The sequence below is a fragment of the Siphateles boraxobius genome, unplaced genomic scaffold (genome assembly GCF_051911475.1).
Source record: "Siphateles boraxobius isolate OS27281-9 unplaced genomic scaffold, OSU_SipBor_1 5, whole genome shotgun sequence".
NCBI classification, from domain to species: domain Eukaryota; kingdom Metazoa; phylum Chordata; class Actinopteri; order Cypriniformes; family Leuciscidae; genus Siphateles; species Siphateles boraxobius.
The window spans coordinates 28,127,982-28,146,673 of NW_027509141.1; the positions used below are offsets into that span (position 1 = coordinate 28,127,982).

The 18,692-nt window shown below is 41.9% G+C and overlaps 1 protein-coding gene across 8 annotated transcripts in view; it reads right to left on the reverse strand.

Annotated features, from left to right (window-relative positions):
- The window catches only part of slc8a1a (solute carrier family 8 member 1a), a 50,932-nt gene that overhangs the window by 6,886 nt on the left and 25,354 nt on the right, over nt 1-18,692 (reverse strand). For 4 of the 8 annotated variants that reach the window (XM_077203712.1, XM_077203713.1, XM_077203715.1 and 1 more), the window contains exons 3-8: nt 8,267-8,373; nt 6,458-6,478; nt 5,997-6,014; nt 5,849-5,863; nt 1,988-2,056; nt 1,012-1,139 (exon numbers count right to left, since the gene is read on the reverse strand). In XM_077203712.1, coding sequence (XP_077059827.1) covers nt 1,012-1,139; nt 1,988-2,056; nt 5,849-5,863; nt 5,997-6,014; nt 6,458-6,478; nt 8,267-8,373 — 358 coding nt within the window. Of the gene's footprint in view, nt 1-1,011; nt 1,140-1,987; nt 2,057-5,848; nt 5,864-5,996; nt 6,015-6,457; nt 6,479-7,677; nt 7,782-8,266; nt 8,374-18,692 lie in introns of all 8 variants that reach the window. The other 4 variants (XM_077203717.1, XM_077203718.1, XM_077203716.1 and 1 more) reach the window with 3 other exon arrangements.

An 18,692-nucleotide genomic window follows, 5' to 3' on the forward strand; every position in this document is an offset into this window, starting at 1 on the left:
GTGTTTTACAAGCTTCCATAGATCAGGGACTCCAAAAAGTTCATAAAAGTATCCTAAAAGTGGTAAAAGACCTGAAATATACACTGCATTAGTCATATGAACTACTTTTATTAGATTTTTATAGCGCTGCTTTTGTATTATTTTTGGTGCTCGGCAACGTCTCCCTCATTCACTTAAATTTTCTGGAAAAGAGCAGCGTGAACATTCTTCCTAACATCTCCTTTTGTGTTTCACAGAAGAAAGAACATCATATTGCTTTATAATGACATGAGGTTGAGTAAATGATGACAGAATTTTCATTTGTGGTTATTCCTTTCAGATATGTTTTTAAGATATCACAAACTAAGTAACAGCTTAAAGGGCATTAAAAAAAATCCCTCATTCAATAATTCAGCAGATTTCTCAGATTAAGAAAAAGATTTCCAATAAAGTGATTCCTGTAGTGCAACCAGCGAAAAACCTGCCAGCTTGAACACAAAAACCTTATCCATTACAGCACAGCGAAACCGATTTGTCAGGGAAGCATCGCCGTTCAATTATGAAGGTTATAGTCAGTATCAAACCAGCAGAACATAATTTTGTGCGATTCAATCAAATCTCAAGGATACAAGGAAATCATTTTCCTTTGAGTCAAAGCAAATTAATCTCACGGACAGGATGAAAACGAATAAACCCTCTGACGCACACAGGAGAGAACTGGAGAGGTGAATTAGAGATGGAAAATGGACACTGTTAACATGTATAAAGCGACAGGCCCTCTGAAAGGTTACAGTAATAGCTCTCCCCATGTCTTCTGTATCTGAAGAGCAATTAAAGGTTGAATGGTCTCCAGCTGGGGCTACTTCAGGATACCATCACTCATGTCCAAATGCTCGCTCATCCTCTTATTCACCTTTAAGGGCTTCTAAACCCTCACTCATACTCAAAATGTCATCACTTGACCTTATAGTAAATGTGTGAGTGTCTGAACATTTATGGGTGTCTGAATGTATTTTTTCAAGACAGATTTACCTTAAACTCATAGGACTCCTCAATGATTACTTCAAGTTTTACATGTTCACCCAGTGTCGGGCGTCCCATCTCAGCAACGCGCCTCTCATCCTTCTCTTTTTTAGTCAGGGCGTCCTCTTCCCCGTCCTCTGAGAGAGATAGACAGAGCAAAAAGTGGTACAGGAAATGTGATGGAAAAGAACAAAACAAGACGGTGAGTCTTTCATGAAATCAGTTAAGCATAGCTAGGATTAAAAAAAAAAGGCTGGAAATGCATTAAGACGACATTTGTTTTTTATTTTTGGTTAAACTATTCCTTTTAAAGGGATAGTTTACTCAAAAATGAAAATTCTGTCGTCTTTTACTAAACTTACACATTAAGGTAAATAAACTCACCCTCACCCTAAATTAAATCTGTTCATCATATAAAGCAATTGTATCTCTTTACAAGACTTTAAATTAAATTTAAATTCATTAAATTAAATTAAATTCATTAAATTCAAGTTCATCTGGATTAATTTTACTATGCCTCTATGAACTTTTCAGATCGTCTAGATTAGGAGGGACATAAACCTCTCAGGTTTCATTATAAACATCTTAATTTGTGTTTCGAATATAAACCAAAGTTTTATGGGTTTGGAACGACATGAGGGTAAGTAAATGATGTCAGAAATGTCCTTTTTGTGTGAAATGGTAACACAATAAGACAATTCCATTAAAGTCAATCAGTATATTGGCATTGATTCAAAACACTTATGTGATTAAATGCATTTATTTAACCACTTTATTCCAAACCTGTAAAGTAGCTCTTTCAAGTTTCACCAATGAGGGAATGAGACAGTTGAAGAACTGTTTTTATCCTCACAATCGCTTTATCAACCAGGGTTTTGGCTCAAACATGCATACACAATATGAGATCACACATTTATATTAGTGACACAATGAAGAATGAATTAAAAGGAAGAGAAAGGGATGAACAGGAGAGGAAAATGGATACCTGTGATGCTGATAATGGTGGAGGGGATTGGCTTGTCTCTACCCTGCACTTTCCGGTACACATCCCTGCCTGATGAGCCCAAACACATTGACTGAACAGTGTTAGCACAGATGCTAACAGATTTACGGAGCTTTATCTATGATGGTGCACAACTAAATAAAGCTTTATAAAGCAGATTATGAAAATGTCAATTATCACTTGAGAGAACAGAGCAAATATGTACTGCCTCTGACAGATTCATTATAGTGTACATAGTTTATAAACCCAGCAACAAAAAGAAATGTCCCCTTTTCGGTATACTATATTTTAAAGATAACTATGTAAAATCCAAATAAGCTTTGAAAATCTGTATTGGAAAGGGTTTAAACAATGTTCAATGTTCAATGCTTGTTCAATGAACTATGAATAATTATTGCACATGCACCTGTGGAACAGTCCTCAAGACGCTAACAGGTGGTTTACAGGTGGGAGAAAATTAAAGTCTTTTACAATAACTTATCCCTCATCCTTCCCTCGCACTTTGTAACACATCTTTCCCTCGTGGGTCAAAATGACCCGAAGCCCTAAAATTATTATTATTATTTTTTTTGTCCAGAAAGGTTATTTATTTCATTTTAATAATATTTTTTATATTTTTTATGCAATTTATTATATTTACCTTTAAATTACTAGATTTAATCAATATATAATAAATATTCAGTATGCATTGAGATACACATCTAGACATTATAAAATAATTTGTTGGTAAAGTCATAGCATTTTTAGTTTAAATTCTGACCATTTTTAGGTTTTTCTATGTGTACTGAAGCATTCCTCGCATTCCATTCATTCCTAAGGGGGTCAAATTGACCAGCGAGGGAAGGATTTGTTACTTTTTTAAATTTCAACCACAAAACTCATTGAATCCATTCAATTTTTGTTAGTATTTGTGGTTCAAGTGCGACAAAAGTCATAGGGTATTGGATCCCTCTGACGAACATAAAAAAATGAGTTTCGGGTCAAATTGACCCAAGGGAAGGATGAGAGACCTTTCTAAACCCCGTTTAACTACAGTATGTGCACACTCAGAAGTGTTTGAGAACTTGCAAGTACCTTGCTGGAAGAGTGGAGTAACATTTCATGCCCTGTTTACACCTGGGATTAAGATGCATTTTGGTCGATCGGATCACAAGTGGACGAGGCTAAATACAGGTGTAAACGGGGTCTAAAACGTTTTGAGCTTGTTCACTTTCAACCACTTCCAGAGGTAGTCGAAAACGTATTAAACCGGATTGCTTTCGTAGTCTATATATGATGTAAAAATAATGTAAAATTATTTATAATATATATATATATATATAATATTACATAATTAACAATCACGCGACCTCAATGCAATGTAGGTTTATGATGCTAAACGGGATTAATATGTATTAATATTAATATGTATATAAAATAATATAAAACATTTTACAGTTTTAAAGTTATAAGTAATTCATGTAATCTCAATGAATTTATGTCATAAAAGGTAAAAAAATGGGGAAATGGGTCATGAAGGCTACAATAGTTAAGATAATGAACGCTATGATGATGTAATAATTATTAGAGAACTGCTGTTTAAAACTCTTTTAGATGGGAGTATAACATGTCTTGACACATCAACATGACGTCAACTTCCAATGTAAAAAATCAACCACACCCTTGCCTGAATATCATTCATTAAATTCTTCTGACTGACATACAGTATGCTACGTTTAGGATGCACTGTTCTCTCGGTGATGAAATTTTCCAGTAACAGACACTCCTTGGACACAAGATTCAAAGTGCAAATGGTGTTTGAAGAATCAATGTGAGTGGTGTCACAGTTGAGCGAGTTTGACAAGACTGTTATGAAAGAAGACACGTTAGCTTAAGGCAGACTAGCTATGCATTCTCATTAGGGACCAGCCCATTTGCCTTAGGCAATAATGCCAATGTTGTTGCCCATCACACAATGTCTTTTGTGAAACTTTTTGGCATGCAGCAAATGTGGCATTTCACTAGTAAAACAATTTCAGTGGGTTCAGAGCACTGCCACAGCAAAAAAAATCAAAACTTTATAAATTAGTGACGAGTACACAACTTGAAAATGAGACCATAATTCAATTGTTTCAATTGAGTATATGAGTTAGTTTCAGAAAATGAAGTAAACATGTTTAGTTTTTATTAGAGACATGGACTGTGTTTGAAAACTTAAAAATATTATTAATTATAGCTATATATATATATATATATATATATATATATTAAAAGACAACTGGTTATAATAATTAAAATGTCTGATGGACTGGTTAAAGGGATAGTTCACCCAAAAATGAAAATTCTGTCAGTATTTACTCGCCCTCATGTTGTTCCAACCCCGTAAGACCTTCGTTCATCTTTGGAAAACGAATTATGATATTTTTGATGAAATCTGAGAGCTGGATCACTTCTCCATACTAGTCCATAGGCTTCTTCAGGGATTGAACTTGCCGGCCTCGAAAAGTCATTAAAGACATCGTTAAAATAGTCCAAGTGACTACTGTGACTCAATCTTAAGTTTATCAAGCGACGAGAAAACTTTTTGTGCGCAAAAAACCCAAAAATAACGACTTTATTTCAACTATTCATTTCCTTCTCTGTGGGCCTCGAGTCAGTTCACTAGTTTAACAGCGTAAGCTTCTGTTGTTGTACGTCACACGCATCACACACATGACCAGCGTCGGCCAATAGTGAGCCTACGTGTGACGTAGCTCTACGCAATCACAGTACGTTAACTGACTAGAGGCCCACCGAGAAGGAAATGAATAGTTGAAATAAAGTAGTTATTTTTGTTTGTTTTTGCGCACAAAAAGTATTCTCGTCGCTTGATAAACTTAAGATTGAGCCACTGTAGTCACTTGGACTATTTTAACGATGTCTTTATTGACTTTTCGGGGTTGGCAAGTTTCAATCCCTGAAGAAGCCTATGGAGGATCCAGCTCTCAGATTTCATCAAAAATATCTTAATTCGTGTTCCGAAGATGAACGAAAGTCTTACGGGGTTGGAACAACATGGGGGCGAGTAAATACTGACAGAATTTTAATTTTTGGGAAAACTATCCCTTTAACAAAAGGAAATTATTAATTATCAAATAAAATAACTTATTTATAATAATTTATTAATTGCTTTTTTAATTATTTATTTATAATCAATTTAAATTTGGATTTGCACACTTAAAATTTTGTTTTTACAGAGAAATAAGCATGGTTGACATTACTATCGAGCATAGCCGTAAATATATAAATGATTTATCAAATTAAAAGTTATTGTTATTATTGTTTACAATTTATAATAATATTGTCTAATTATAAAATGTAAAGTAATTTAAATAAATGTATATATAATTTTGCCCACTTACATTCCAACTTTAATTTAACGAATTAAAAATAATTATAATTATTATTTATAATAATACTTTTTTAATTATAAAAATATAATTTATTCTAAATTTATTTACAATATATTTTGGGCAATAACATTTTTTTTTTTTTGAGAAATAAGCATTATAGTCATTATTTTCAGACACAACCATGATGAATTAACTGAAATCTAGCGTACTGGATAGTCTATAGTCTCCTGGACTGGTCATGCGAGCTATTTCTGCTGTAAGGGTTACTTAACAGGAAAGAAAGCAAAGCAAATTAGACACTTAGTATCTGTCTCTGGTTCTATTTAAGCAAAGGAGCCTATCAAGCGAACAACTAGTTTAAGCAGTGTGACAAACAAAGGCTCAAGCTCAACGTCAAGCAAACCGGTTACCAAACACACCCAATGTTATATTTAGCTCTCAGCTTGGTGAAAAGTAAAATTTAATCTCTTACCATAAAGCTGCTTATCTATTGAAGAAAAGATTATCATAGAAAAAATTAAATCTATGACTGCGAATTCATTCTCTTGGTTAGCGAAGCAAGTTAGCTTAAGTAGCTGGTAAAGAGTAAGCTAAGCATTTCCAGTGATATATTACCATACCTGTCTTCACGAATCCACCTAAAAATCATAAAAAAAACAGCAAAAATGAACTCACTCTTTGTTCATTTCATGTTTTAATTGTCTGGTTTTAGTAAAGATAGGAAATTATGTTGGTATTGGCCGAAATTAATGCATAAACAAGCTTTAGCATAATTTGATATCAGAGACAATGAGAAATTACTGAGTCCAAATATATCACAAAATATGGCATGTCCTTGCTGTAGTTAAAGTTAAAGTTAAAATTTAGCTTGACAAGCAACAAAACAGCATTAACCAGAATATAATTGGCACGGAAAACGATGCTGGTCTTTGCAGCATGGATAGTTAAAAAATGGTCTAAATTTGATCAAAGAGCTTATGCATATAGTAATAAATAAACATTTTCATGATCATGTGATGAGATGAACATTTTTAAAGTGATTTACAGATATAAAGATTAGGGGGAAAAAGAGACAGCTTACCACATTCATGCAGCAACATAGCTGATGTAGACAAATGAAAGAGAGACAGGACAAAAAAGAAAAGTAAATATGGAGATAAAGAAAGAACAAAATGATTATGAATGAACCAACACAGTAACACAGACAGGGATAGTGTGCAACAAGATTGTTTTGCTAAATTTTGGTGACTCGAGGTGGGAATGGGGCTTAGAGATTGTCTCTGAAATTGGACTGTGATTTCATCAAACATCGATAAATGGGGGACTTTTTGAATTTTGGACATCTAAATACTCCATTATATACAGTATAACTACCATTTAAAAGTGTGGGAGCTTATTTAAATATGTTTGTAAAGAAGTCTCACCAAAGCTGCATTTATTCGTTTACCTATTTTTGAATATTTAAAAATCTGAATGATGAAAGCATGATGAAAAAGACAAATCTGAATTGTCAGCATCATTCCTCCAGTCTTCAGTCTCACATGATGGTCATTTGATGCTCAAGAAACATTTATTATTATTGTTAATGTTGGAAACAGATGTGTCGAGTTTTTGTGCAAACTTAGATTTTTTTTAAAGGATTCTTTGATGAATAAAAGGTTCAAAAGAACAGCATTTATTTGAAATAGAAATCTTAATAATGTTATTGTAATAATGTAAAGTATAAACTAGCAATTTTGATAATTTTTTTTGTCACAAGAAATACATAACATCTTAAATGATCTTCATTTGAGGGATTGTGATTAATAGATGAATTATTGAGCATCTCATGTAATTAATTGTCTATATTTTTTAGTTCAATTGACAGCCCTAAAACAAAGTAATATTAATGATATGAAATTTGAAAAATGAGTATGACGTCAAGGAAAATCTAACATCATATTGCTGAATCAATATTGTTCTGTTAGTACAGAGACCATTAAATCTCACAGGCTCTGGAATTTGGCAAGAATCCCATGTATCGGCAGCACATTATGGTTTCAATTTTCTCATCCTGACCTGAAGTAACAGTCCTGACAGCTTTTCTCTGAGAGAGCTCTTAACCTTTGGCCAGGAGGGAATATGGAGGATATATCCACTGAAATTGAGCAGTAAGCGGGAGGAAAACTGCATTACTGCCACAGTAGAACGAAAGTAGAGGATCAGCTTTGAAGGAGGAGCGGAGGAAGACAGAAGCCAGAATAAAAGGCAGCTGAAGAAAAAAGAAAGTCTTGTTTCAATCGTTTCTTTGCTATCTTTCACCTGTCCATCCCCTCCTCCTCCATTCTGGTTCCTGCAGCTCTAGGAAGAAGTTTGCATGCTTGTCATACTCCTCATGGTCAAGAATTTTAACCTTTATGGTCTTCCTGTGGGGGGAACATAAAATCACATTTGAGGAATGAAGCATGCTTGTGTGTTCACATTTGGGCCTCTAAACAAAAAGGCAATGAGCCAATCAAATCTCTGAATAATTATGACACAGGACTCTCCATTCCTATTTGATTCATCTAAGTTTTTGCAGCTGAGTTTATCTCCAACCCTAATCAAACACAACTGAACCAGCTAATCAAGCTCTTCTGGATCGCTTGAAAATCACAAGCTAAAAAGTTGGAAATAAACCTTGCAGGGCAGTGGCTCTCCATTAGCAGGGTTGAAGACCTCTGATTTAATGACAAGATACACTTTATAGTGTACGTTAGGTCTAGAGAGGTTGTGGGTGGACTATGAGCCAACTAACAGTGACTTTTTGCTCTGCTGGCTTTGTATATTAACATTTCCAGTTCAGCCCTGAAGATTGCAGCACACCGGGGCTGTTACAGGGAAGTGGGACCATGGGAAGACGACATCCCACCTTTTCTCTCACTCATTTCCACCATTTGTGGCTCTCCAATCTCCAGGAAGAAGTTCTTATTCTTTTCATACTCCTCGTCATCGATTATATTGATCTGAATAGTTTTGCTGAAAGAGAAAGAGAGAAAGAAAAAGAGCACAAGTTTGCAGACATGAGATAGGCTGAAGAAAAGAGTAGAAGCATGCTGGAGAAATAACCGAAAGCAAAGAAAATCAGAATGAAAGACTACGGACAAGTGACTATGTTGTAAGCAACATAAAAAACAGAGGAATTGTTCACTCAAAAAAAAATATTGTCATCATTAATATTTCTTTCTTTTGTTGAACACAACAGGAGCTGCTATGCAGGATATCCACAATGTTGTTTCCCATGCAATGAAAATAAATGTTAAATATAAATAAATATATATATATTTGGGTGAACTACACCTTTAAAGCTGCAGTCTGTAGTTCCCTTTCGTTTTTGTAGTTCCCTTTCGACGAATGGGGTTTCGCTTAGAACACCTATCGACTTCGAGTATTACAAAACGAGCCAATGGCAAAGAAATACCATGGGTCTGCGGAATTTGCATAGCGTATCTCCGCCTTACCTCGTGGGTATAAAAGGAGGACGCCGGCAACATGCAGATATGTTTTCGCTTCGGAGCCAAGAATATTTCTTCACTCCACAGTCATCTCTGACTTCGCTCTACGAGACGAGCTTCTCTCTCCGATGTTGGTGTGACGGCAATCTGCAGCGAGCTCACAGTGCCTGCTGATCTGTGCAGTGATCTGCCAGTGTGTGTGTGTCTCCCTGTGTGCTTCAACATCGCGGAGTTTTTTTCTCCTCTCTTAAAAGAGCTCGCACGCAGCACGTCTTTTTAAAGACGGCTCGCCCGTGCATTTCTGGTTGCAGCGGACTGGTATCGGACTCTGATGGGCACGAGCGCTGTCTAGTGTGTTTGGGCTTTGATCATGCTTGAACAGCACTCGTGGATGACTCATGTTCTCTATGGGAACGTGATCATCGCGTCATATATAGGTCGAGACTCGGTGAACTCGCAAGAGTGAGAGTCCCCTCATCCACCCCCCGAACTTCGGCTGGTGGCCAGGGTGACCTGAGGGTGTTGGTCTGGAACAAGGCGCCGACTCTGTGTCCGCGACCCCAGCCCCCCTCTTTAATGACGGGGTCTGCTAGCGAACTGATGATTCCACGAGTCTACCCTCGGGTGGCCCGTGTGTTTTCATTTGAAGCTACAGAGGATGATGCTGTGTCTGTAGCAGCATCACTAGGTGGGCTTGATTCTTCTGGAAATGACGACTCGTCACAGCTGCCACCCTCTGTTGTGCATACGGCTGTGCCTGAGTCTGATCCGGAGATGACGGCCATGCTTTCCCGGGACGATTGGTTTTTGGGTGAGGCCGCCGACCCTCGTCCACGGCAAACCCCAATATCTTTCCTCCCGGACTTGCATGATGAGATCACGGGTCCGCTCGTTGGTCTCATCCGCCTTTCCTCCCCTCAGGGGCCGCTGCCCATTGGTACACTGGGGTCCCCCCGGTTGAACGCTCTTTTGTCATGTTCCTGTGTCCTCAGAGTGCTTCCCGACGCAATCCTAAGCACCCGTCCAAAGCCTGTAGTTCTTTTCGTCTACACTAATCTGTGGCGAAATCCTATAGTGCCACAGGACAGGCAGCCGCCTCACTGCATCCCATGACCGTTCTGCTGGTCTACCTGACCCAGATGCTCATGGACATGCAGGAGGGCGGGACTGACCCAAGGCTCTTCAGTGAGCTGCGCGCCACCACTGACCTTGCTCTCCGAGCGACAAAAGTGGCCGTACGCTCTCGGAGTCAGGTGATGTTCACCATTCTGGGGCTGACCGGTCTAATGTGCACGATGTCGGGCGGACCCGTCTGCTCGACACCCCCACCTCCCAGGTCGGCCTCTTCGGCGGTGCGGTTGAGTGTTTCTGCCCAACAGTTCTCGACCGCCCATGAGCAGATTGAGGTTATTCTGCCCGACGGCCCCGCCGTCCGCTCAGATCCCTCAGTCTGCCCACCGCCGAAGGCGCGCTCCTACGGTTCCAACCCCGCCCATTCACCCGGGCCTGGGTCTGGAAGACCGTAGGGGGGATACCACAGCCCTCTCCAGCCCCACCCCCCGCTACACGCCAGGTTAAGCGGCACTTTTGAGATGGCTGCTCAGAGAAGAGACTCAGTTCTTTCCAGGAGTTGGTAGCAGGGCCACTCCTTTCCCCGGTGGAGGGCTGGCAAAGAATCCTTATTCAGAAAGAACTGACTCTCTCGTCTCTGAGCATATAGAGTTCTCGGACGACACAGAGCGCCGCCCACAAGCCGTGCTCTCCTCGTCCCCCTCTGTCCCAGAGGCGGTTGACACGGCTTGCCGTACACGGACCGCTTCGCCCCTGTCCCCCTCTGTCGCCAGACCCCTGACAGAGCAGGCCCCCGTGGAACGCTGGTCCTTCCCTGGCCTCCTCTGTCAGGGTGCGGTTATGACCTTGCCCCCTCACCGGGCCACTATGCCGTCCACGTCTGGGCCGGTCATTCCGCTTCGCTGCACCACCGGGGGGACGTCTGTGGTTCTTGACGCCGCTGGCACAGTTGGGAGCCTGCCTAGAGCTTCCCTTTGTTCCGCTGGGTCGCGCAAACCGTCGGCTCAGCTTGCGATTCAGTTCGCACTGTCTCCTCCCCGCTTCAGGGGAGTCTGCTCCACTTTGGTCGGTGGCTATGCCCCTATCATAGAGCGGAGGTTGCCACCCTACTGGCGATGGGTGCGATGGAGACTGTTCCTCCAGCCGAAATGAGGTCCGGGTTTACAGCCCCTACCTCATTGTCCCGGAGAAGTCTGGTGGGTTACGGCCAATCCTGGACCTACGCATCTGAACCGCTCCCTTCACAGGCTGCCGTCCAAGATGCTCCTGGCCAAATGCATTTCTGGATGTGTGCGGCCACAGGATTGATTTGCAGCGATCGACCTGAAGGACGCCTACTTTTATGTCTCAGTTCTCCTTCGACTCAGACCATACCTACGGTTAGCTGTCAGGGCAGGCGCATATCAGTACGCTGTTCTCCCATTCGGGCTAGCCCTGTCTCCTCGCGCCTTCACAAAGGTTGTTGAGGCAGCCCTTGTTCCTCCATGGGAACACGGGGTTCGCATCCTGAACTATCTCGGTGACTGGCTGTCTTAAGCTCACTCCTGAGACCAGGTTTGCGAATACAGGGACCCAGTGCTCCGGCACCTAGCTCGTCTGGGCCTTCGGGTCAACTGGGAAAGGAGTAAACTTTGCACCGTGCAGAGGAGCTCTTTTCTCGGTTTGGACTTGGTCGCCTTCTCCACTCAGCCATTGCTGACTTGTCTGAGACTATCAAGCGCAAGAGTGCGGTTCCACTGAAGTTTTTTCAGAGGCTCCTGGGGCATATGGCATCTGCAGCCGCGGTACGCCGCTCAGATTGCTTCATATGAGACCGCTTCAGCTTTGGCTTCGCGACCGAGTCCCGAAGTGGGCATGGCAACACGGCACCCTCCGAGTACCAGTTACTCCGACCTGCCGTCAGTACTCACCCCGTGGTCGAACCTCAGTTTTCTACGGGCCCGAGTGCCCCTGGAACGAGCTTCCCGGCATGTTGTTGTCTCAACAGATGCCTCCACGGGCTGGGGCGCCATGCGCAATGGACATGCTGTCACACTCTCATGTTGAGCAGAAATGCTCCTGAAAAATTCTGTGAGATTTATCACACCCAGGTGTTGAGCAGAAATGCTCCTGAAGTTCAGTGAATTTCTTCACACTTAGGTGTTGAGCAAGGTTGCTCCTGAAGCTCAGTGATTCTCGCATGTAGTGTTGAGCAGTATGGCATGTCTATTGCCTCGAGTTGCTAGCAGTACGCCTTGCCCTGCACCACTTCCGGGCGTTGCTCAGGGGTCAACACGTACTAGTCTGATCAGACAGTACCGCCACAGTAGCGTACATCAACCGTCAAGGTGGTCTACACTCGCGCCGTATGTCGCAACTCGCACGCCACCTCCTCTTATGGAGTCAGAAGCATCTGAGGTCGCTTCGAGCCATTTTCATTCCCGGAGTCCTGAACTGTGCAGCCGACGAGCTCTCACGGCTTCAGCCCCTCCCTGGAGAATGGCGACTCCATCCCCAGTCGGTTCAGCTGATTTGGGACCAGTTCAGGGACGCACAGATAGATCTGTTTGCCTCTCACGACTCCACCCATTGCGACCTGTATTATTCCCTGACCGAGGGCACGCTCGGCACGGATGCACTGGCGCACAGCTGGCCGCGGGGCCGCAAATATGCATTCCCCCAGTGAGCCTTCTTGAGCAGACCTTGCGCAAGGTCAGGGAGGACGAGGAGCAGGTCACCTGGTTGCCCCTTACTGGCCCAACCGGACCTGGTTCCCCGAACTAGTACTCCTCGCGACAGCACCTCCCTGGCCGATCCCTCTGAGGAAGAACCTTCTTTCTCAGGGACGGGGCACCCTATGGCACCCTCGTCCCGATCTCTGGAACCTCCACGTGTGGCTCCTCGATGGGACGAGGCAGGTTTGAGTACCCTACCACCAGCGGTGGTGGCTACCATCACTTCCGCTAGGGCGTCGTCCACGAGACACGTCTATGCGTTGAAGTGGAACCTCTTCGTCAGCTGGTGCTCTTCTCACCGAGAAGACCCCAGATCAGCGTTGTGCTTTCCTTCCTTCAACAGGGGCTGGAGCGAAGGCTGTCTCCCTCCACCCTGAAGGTCTATGTTGCCGCTGTTGCCGCACACCATGACCTCATCGAAGGTAAGTCGGTGGGGAAGCACGACCTGGTCATCAGGTTCCTGAGAGGAGCGAGGAGACTAAATCCGCCTCGCCCTCCTCTCGTTCCCTCTTGGGACCTCTCAGTGGTTCTAACTGCCCTGAAGAGTGCTCCATTTGAGCCCCTGCAATCAGTCGAGCTTAAATTCCTGTCTATGAAGACAGCGCTCCTGGTTGCACTGGCCTCCATCAAGAGGGTAGGGGACCTGCATGCATTCTCTGTTGACGAAGCGTGCCTGGAATTCGGGCCGGCTTACTCTCACGTGTTCCTGAGACCCCGGCCTGGATATGTGCCCAAGGTTCCTACCACTCCCTTCCGGGACCAGGTGGTGAACCTGCAAGCGCTGCCCCTGGAGGAGGCAGACCCATCCTTGGCACTGCTCTGTCCAGTAGGCGCTCTCCGCGCCTATGTAGACAGAACGCAGTGTTTCAGGACCTCAGACCAGCTCTTTGTCTGTTATGGTGGGAAGCTGAAGGGAAAGGCTCTCTTCAAGCAAAGGTTGTCTCACTGGAAAGTGGACGCCATTGCTTTGGCTTACCAGCAGCAAGGTCGACCGTGCCCCCTTGGTGTGACTGCCCACTCCACCCGGAGTGTGGCGTCCTCTTGGGGTCTAGCGCATGGCGCCTCCCTAACAGACATCTGCAGAGCTGCAGGCTGGGAGACACCTAACACATTCGCCAGATTCTACAATCTCCGAGTGGAGCCAGTGTCCTCTCATGTACTCGCTTCAACCAGCTAGTACTGGACCCGCTCAGATGTCTGCGCTTGCTCGCCATTCCACTCCACGGACTGGATACTTGCGATTTCTCCGAAAGCCCTGAGTTCCTCCAGCACTCCTGACGTCGGCGCCAGTGTCTATTGCCTGCGCGTCGGCTAGGTGCCTCCCGTGTGCATGGTCCCTCCTCTGAGCGACCCCCACATGTGTATTTCCACTGTAAGCCTCTCTGAGCATGTGTCTTTCCCTTGGCAAGCCACCTTGCCACCCCTGGGGTTGAAATATTCCACCTGCGGCTGGATACCCCAGTGTTCTCCATATGTTTCCTTCGGGTCATATGTGTATTCTCTAAGTATGCATTAATTGCATACTTCCCCTAGCTTGGGATATGCTTCCCAGTGTACCTTGGTATTCCTGTGATAAATGGAGTCCTTCGTCCAGTCTACAACAGGGATCTCGATTTACGCAGGGCACTGGAAGACAGCTGAGAAGGTGTCTGAGTGACAACGAAAGGGAACGTCTTTGGTTACGTATGTAACCCTCGTTCCCTGAGTAGGGAACGGAGACGTTACGTCTTCCTGCCACTTTCCCCTGTACCGCGGGGATCGCCTGAGCTCAGTCTTGGCTCCTCAGCGAAGAAACATATCTGCATGTTGCCGGTGTCCTCCTTTTATACCCACGAGGTAAGGCGGAGATACGCTATGCAAATTCCGCAGACCCATGGCATTTCTTTGCCATTGGCTCGTTTTGTAATACTCGAAGTCGATAGGTGTTCTAAGCGAAACCCCATTCGTCGTCATCCGACGTAACGTCTCCGTTACCTACTCAGGGAACGAGGGTTACATACGTAACCAAAGACGTTTTTCCTCTTTGTCGCCATCTCTGTTTGAAATCTGCAATTGCAGTTATTCGCAGAATTATCAACTTTACGTTCACCGCACAACGCGGATGAATTAATGTTTTGAGGAGAATGTGCGGCTGTCAGTCACCGTGCCGGTGTGGATACTGTCATTCGGAAACACAGATTCTACTTTTTGGACATATGATCAACATGTCATCTGAACAAGTAACATCCACTTTTGTTCTGACCAACTAAGGGGAAAAAAGATTTCCAGTAAATCGCACTGATTAAATCTAACGATCGCTTACTCCTTTATCCGCGGGACTCGCGTTGCGTGTGTCTGCTTGCCATGGTCTATAATGTTTAAACAAAACAACAACAGCGTGAGCGTCTTGCTAGGCATAACGGCAATAACCCGGTTGTCCACGTCTGTCGCCATGGTTACTAACGCAGTGCGAGCGCAAACCTGGCGGAAACCGAGGCTAACACGGACATGACACCATTGACTGGGGACTCCTCACCCCTGCTCACACGTCCCGTTTCCTGGGTTTAAATCGCAATTTTCTCACAATTTACAAATAGTTGGAATCATTTGGGATATTGTAAGTAATCAACAAAACAAAATATATAACATTGGCCTAGTGGTTTTTGGATATTTTACTGCAAAAATCCTGCATTTTATACCTTTAAAGTTTCCTAATGTTGTTTTGGAGTCTCCTACAACAAGTTTACATGCATCAAAGGTCAAAAAAGTTTTTTTATTTCCTCATAATATACATTTGCACATCACCACATTTTCAATGATTCTCAAACGACTGGTCAGATGAATCAATCTCTCTAAATCCCGCCTTTCCGCGAGCTACTCTGCTCTGATTGGCCAGACAGTTGTGATTGGTTTATTGCGTACAGCGCGGACTGGAGCAGGACGTTTCTTAGTGATACACTACTCAGTTTCAGGTACATAATGAGATGTTGCAACTGTAATTCCTCACCATCAGCATTAACAAGTGCATGTCAATCAACAAACTGATTATTTTACTTGTACTCATTTATTTACCGAGTATTTTTCTAATACACTGCGGTGAACACGTGGAAACTATCAATAACAGTGCATGTATGCAATGTATACATTAGCCTAGCTCTAGCATGAATGACTGATGTAACATAAACGTTGGTAAAACAAATCTTGCTCCATGCTTAATCTTTCCTCAAAGTAGTGAGAACAACAGACAATCTGCATTAAAAGACACAGTTATACGTAATAGTGGTATTTCAGTATGACAGTAATAATGTGAGTTAACCAGTTAGCAGGAGACCAACACAATATAAAACTCAAAACTAAGTATTTTGAACACCATCTTTCAAGAGCAAGTGGTTTGCGAATCCTGCATTGAACTTCGAGATTTGAGAACAAGTCATAAGTAAAATAAAGGAAACTCAGAAAAAGTTTAGGATAATACTGTTGTGGAATGTTGTGGAATCGTGGTATAATTACCCTTGGGCAGTGTAAAAAAATTGGCTTTACCTTCACATTGTAGAGCACAGTGTCTTCTCGACATGATGATATCCAGCATCCACAGGAATCAGCTGCATTGTTTGAGGTTCAAGTTTTCCCTCGTGTCTGCGCGTGCAATATGCTAATATTTTGTCTTGACGTCACAACGAAACGGCTAATGACTCGTTTGAAAAAATGATTCATTTCATTGACTCTAGAGTCGACTATTACTTTTGAAAGACAATAACTATATACGGTGCACTTTCAGATTTAAAATGTTGCATGATGTTTTCATTCACTTAGAGCTATGTTACACACTACATGAAAGGTTATTTTCAAAAATCCATAATAGGGACCCTTTAATCATATCAAGTGTTGTGAGAAAAGGCTATAAATCTCCACCTCCAACATCCTCACACGCCTACTAGCCGAGACATCTTTATGTGTACAGATGTGACGTAATGAGGCAAAGACATGCGCGAATTTCCTGCAGAAATCCACCAGTACCAATGGAATTAAAAACATTATTACAAGCTTACCGCTTTGAATCGAGCTATACGGCAAGTAGATAGTTTTGATCACTGGCTAGTTATGTACTTGCTCAAAAATTTATTTTGGATAATTTTTAACCCAAAAAAGTTACAGACTGCAGCTTTAAGGTTTTTATATATATATAAAAGGCCCTATATATAATAGCAATTTTTGGAGCTATTAGGAAATAATTGGATTCATTCCCTGAAGGAAATGGAAAAATCTGTGACATATTGTGCTCAGTCTGAATGAATTGTTTATCTGCACATGCTGTGCATGTTTATTATCTATCTAATGAGGCCTTTACATGCTCACACTCAAACAGAGCAGCATATATATCATCATGTAATGTGAGAGTCAGGGGAAATGGAAATCATGTGAAAAATGATCTGCAATCACAGCTGTGTTTACTGGAATATACTGGGCTAAAAGCCCTTTAAGTGTTTCTGTCTGGTTTTGTGAATAATACAACAAAAGGGTATCCCTCAATCTCCCTTTATCTTAATTTTAAAACTGCCACCTCATAAAATAGTTATGTTTTTCAGTGAAATTGGGTTTTATGGACATATTTATGATCTAATTCACACACACACACACACACAAAAAAATGTATTTGTACAAAAACTCTTTTTACTGAAATTGTTTCAAATCAACCAAAGATCGCAACTGCCAGTTTTTAGACAGCTCTTGCTACATCGCCGCCTTGTCAAATTGTTGCGTTTTCCCGTTAGATTAGGTTGGATGGACATATTTATGATATATTTCCACAAGCAAAACACACACACAGACATACACACGCACACACACACACACACACACACACACACACACACACACACACACACACACACACACACACACACACACACACACACACACACACACACACACACACACACACACACACACACGAACACACACACACACACACACACACACACACACACACACAAAACAATCAGCCGATCCGAACGCAACTGCAGTTTTCAGCCATCTCTTGTTATTTGTTTGTGCAACGTGCATCAGCTGATCGGTGAACAGCGTGGGCATGTCATCAAGACAGAACACACAGAAAGCTAAAACACATCCCTTGAAATACTCTCTACCTTCATCCAGGCATATGCTCAAAATAAACCCTTCCTCTTGACTGTTGGCGTCTACAGTAAGCTCTGCTTGTCACAAAATCTTGAATTTTTCTGCCACCAGCACACTTCTGCTAGGGAACAACAGAGAATTGAACAGTGTAGTGGGTGATTCTATGAAACGGGTCTTTGTGATGAGGTGATTTTTTTTTAGAACATCAAGATTATAAACATTGTGCCAGCCAAATAATGCGTTGATGTATTAACAAATTCTATATGAAGCTAAATAAATATTTTAGTTGGAATTTCATTATGCATTCAGAAATGTAAAAAGGTTGATATAATAGTTTAACAAATGGTCACAGTACTTCAAACTACATATGATATTTCTACAAGCATTCACATTTCAATTATCAGCTGTTTACTGTACAAAATCACAGGATCAAAGTTGAAATTAAAAAATTTCACCTTAATGACAAACCTATTATAACATAATAAAAGTGATAATAGGGACATTTTAACTTGTCCTTGAAGAGTTTAGTTTGTATGGAGCCCCTAAAGATATATGGTGATGGAAAAAAAATATAAGACAGACGAACTATATGTCAATGATTTTGCGTTCTCTGGCAAATGTCTTGAGTTTTTTGCAAGCGAACACAAAGTTTCTCAAGGGAATGCAAAAGTTTTGGGTGCGAACATTTATTTCCTTCCATCTCATATTTTTTTCCATTACCATGTCCCTTTAGGGACTCCGTAAGTTTGTGAAAGGGCATTAATCATTGCATTGTGAAAGTTTTTAATGATTATTATTAGTTATGAATTTGTTAATTACATTAAAAGTAAAAAAGTGGTTAAAACATAGGGACAAAACTTTTATTTTTAATAATGCATAGTCTAAAATCTAAATGTACAGAGGTAACAACTAATTATACCTTTTATAATTATACAAAATACTA